The 3082-nt window shown below is 42.4% G+C and overlaps 1 protein-coding gene across 1 annotated transcript in view; it reads left to right on the top strand.

Moving 5' to 3' along the window:
- Positions 1–3082, top strand: part of LOC112548119 (cyclic nucleotide-binding domain-containing protein 2-like) — a 94001-nt gene that overhangs the window by 85162 nt on the left and 5757 nt on the right. Inside the window, exon 11 of the mRNA XM_025192535.1 lies at positions 1570–1629. Within this exon, the coding sequence (XP_025048320.1) occupies positions 1570–1629 (60 nt within the window). The remainder of the gene's footprint in view (positions 1–1569; positions 1630–3082) is intronic.

The following is a 3082-nucleotide window of genomic DNA, read 5'->3' as shown; positions in this document are numbered from 1 at the left end:
AAGGGGTCCTTGTCCAGTAGGTGTTGTCCAGAGCGGGGTCTCCAGCAGGGCCTCTGGATGGATAGGTGGTGTGGCATGGTGCTGGTCCAGATGGAAATGGTGTTCCCACTGGGTCTGTCTTCACTGCCTCTTTTTATAGGGGCAGACCTTGTGTGACCCTAGTGACAGGAGGCATGCCCAGGCAAGGGTCAGCCCCCGGCATACTGAGCATGTGTGCTCCATGCAGGGATTTGCAGTTTCTGGTGTCTGTAATGGTGAGAGTTGCTGGTTTTGCAAGGTCCTTTGTCTTTCAAATGCTGGTCTTGTCTCTGTTCCTGGGTGAGGTCCGTGGTTCCTGGGTGAATCAATGCGAGGTGATGGCCCAGTCATTACAGGCCATTCAGTAGAGGCCTGCTACCATTGTATTTCAATCATTCCCAATCACACTCATTCATCGGGGAACCAATTTACATGGGAGGGGTACGTGTCTCATACAGTTGCAACATGGGATGCCCAGGCAGAGGACAGAAAATGGAAACTTGACATATAAAAAGGAAACTGGACATGACTTTGGTTCACTTACAAACACAGGCCAAAACCATACAATATCCATATGAAACAATAAAAATCAATACTTAAATGACAATAATACAATATACAACAGTAAAAATCAATACAAACCTAATAATAGTACTTATCTATAGGGAATAGAGAGGGAGAGAAAAAGTCAGAAATGGCTGGGGAAGGAGAGGGAATGCATTTTAAAATAAATACATAAAAAAGAAGAAAAAACTGGGGGTTTTGCTACACTGTCTTATGTAATTAGTGAAATATCATAATTACATATTTGCAAATATATTTATTTTGATAGCTACATTTTAACATGTTGCATTGTATAAGTGTGTGCCAGAAGAATAGATTATTGAATGTTTTTGTTCTCTGCTGCTGTAACATTTCAACACTTGAAATTACTTTTTTGCTTCTTTAAAAATGACATACCTAAGGGTTTAGTTTTAAGAGTATGTTCTTTAAGGAGAAAGTTTGTCATTAATGGTCACAGTAATAGCTGATATTACCCAAATGTTTTCAAGTATACTTTGGATGGTTTTTATAATAAAAGTGACATTGATGTGTAAATGTTTTAAGATTCAGTTTATCATCTGGTATAATTGTAAATATGCCTACAGTGTTCTTAGTTTTTTATCATCGTTTGTACAAGAAAGGGATGTGCTAGTGTGAACCATGCAGTCACTCTAGATACAGGATGTGATCATCAGATGATGTAAATCAGCATTGACCTGCTGAAGTTAACATGTTTATAATGACTTACACCATCAGAGGATTTGGTCCACATTGTTTACATATGCCATCTATTTCAAATACGGATATAGAAGTACCCCTGCATCAATGATGAATGTAGCAGCTCATTTCAGCAACAGCCTCTGGAGACTATGTGCTGTCGAATCATCATTTGTGTACAAAGACCTATAATGAATTGTATGGTTTGGTCAAATATATTCCTATTTCACTTTCAGTTTACCTCTTTCTAGATAATGCTAATCAATTTTTCAGGCAATCTCTTCTTTGCAGGTAGCTTCATCAGCTCCTCTGTTCCTGAAGACCTGGGCTCTGGAACAAGAGGGCATTTTTGTGAGTTCTTGTGACTAAGTCCTTTGTGCATATATGTGTGTCTTTAAAAAGAAATGTTGCAAATTTTCTAGTGCCCTGCAATTAATAAGTTGTAGAACTGGGAACAGATCCAATTAATCTTGATTCCTAGCTCATGTTTAATCTTTAAAACTTTATTCTGAGCTCTTCTCCCATCAATAATTTAAAAGTTTGCACTGCGTGTACTAGAAAGATCAGTGAATGTGCTAGCAAAATATCTGCAAAAATACCTTAAAACTTAAATGAACAAATGTTTTAAATTGATTCTGCACTTCACATGTTGTGAGCAAAACTGAAACAAGGTGAGGAGTGTATGCCTCTCCCATACATTTCTGTCCATGGTGCTATAAAATTCCAGCTTTCAAGAGCTGCTGGTAAGCTTCATCCCTGTGATCAAACAGTATCTATTTTCTAAAGTTTTGAAAGTCAAAAGAACTTTCTGTTTAGCTACAACTGGCCTGTTAAGTGTGTATTACTGAATACAGCCAGGAGGGAAGCATCAGTGGCAGACTGAATGGCAGTGCTGTGGACATCACATCATTTTTTTTGTACATGCTTTGGGGAAGCTTGCACTGAGAGCCAGCACTTGCATGGTGTTTAGGGAAGTGAAGGGACTATACTGGCTAGTCTATGCTCAGAGATCCCAGGGAAAGCCCCTGCACTCCAGGACTGGGTGCAAATTTATCCTATTCATGAAATATAGTGATGTATGAAAAATAGTGTTTAGGTGTTGATAATGTCCTGTCTCCCTCCCAGAACCCCAAAATGAGTTAATTTGTGTTATTATTATTTTAAAATGAATGAGATTATTACTAAAAGTGTGGTTTTGGGCTAGTTAAAATATTTTTAGTGGTTCTTTTCCTGTTGTTCTACAGATCATTCATAACTATGACTTTTTTGCATACAAGATAAATAAGCCCTGAATCAGCAAAGTACTTATCATGTGCTGAGTACCCATGTGCTGAGCTTTCAACACATGGGTAGTCCCATTTAAGTCACCAGGACTTAAGCCAGGGGCGGGCAATTATTTTGGGTGCAGGGCTGCTTATCCAATTTTGGCAGGCTGTCGAGGGCCGCATGGGTAGCCCCGCCCCATGACAGGTGCCCCACCCCTTGACTTGCCCCACCCCCTGGTCACCATCGTGGGACCAATGTCCCAATGTCTTGGGACCAATGTCCCAGGGCCAGCACCGGTGGGGCCCAGAGTGGGGCACAGGCTGGCAAGGGCCTGTGTAGCTGGGCTGGGCTGCATTAGCAGGGAGTGGGGAGCTGGCCCGGCTCCATAGAGCCCCTGCCAGCTGGGACCCCGCTCTCCTGCCACCCTGCTCTGGGCCCCACCACCACTAGCCCCAGGACACTGGTGCAGGCCCCGTGCTCCCACTGGCTCCCTGCTCACTCACACCCAGTGCCCCCCAGCCCCGCAGTACAGGCGGGG

This window comes from Alligator sinensis, unplaced genomic scaffold (assembly GCF_000455745.1).
Source record: "Alligator sinensis unplaced genomic scaffold, ASM45574v1 scaffold134_2, whole genome shotgun sequence".
NCBI lineage: Eukaryota > Metazoa > Chordata > Crocodylia > Alligatoridae > Alligator > Alligator sinensis.
The sequence above is the reverse complement of the archived record's forward strand: the minus strand, read 5'-3'. Positions and strand labels throughout refer to the sequence as shown.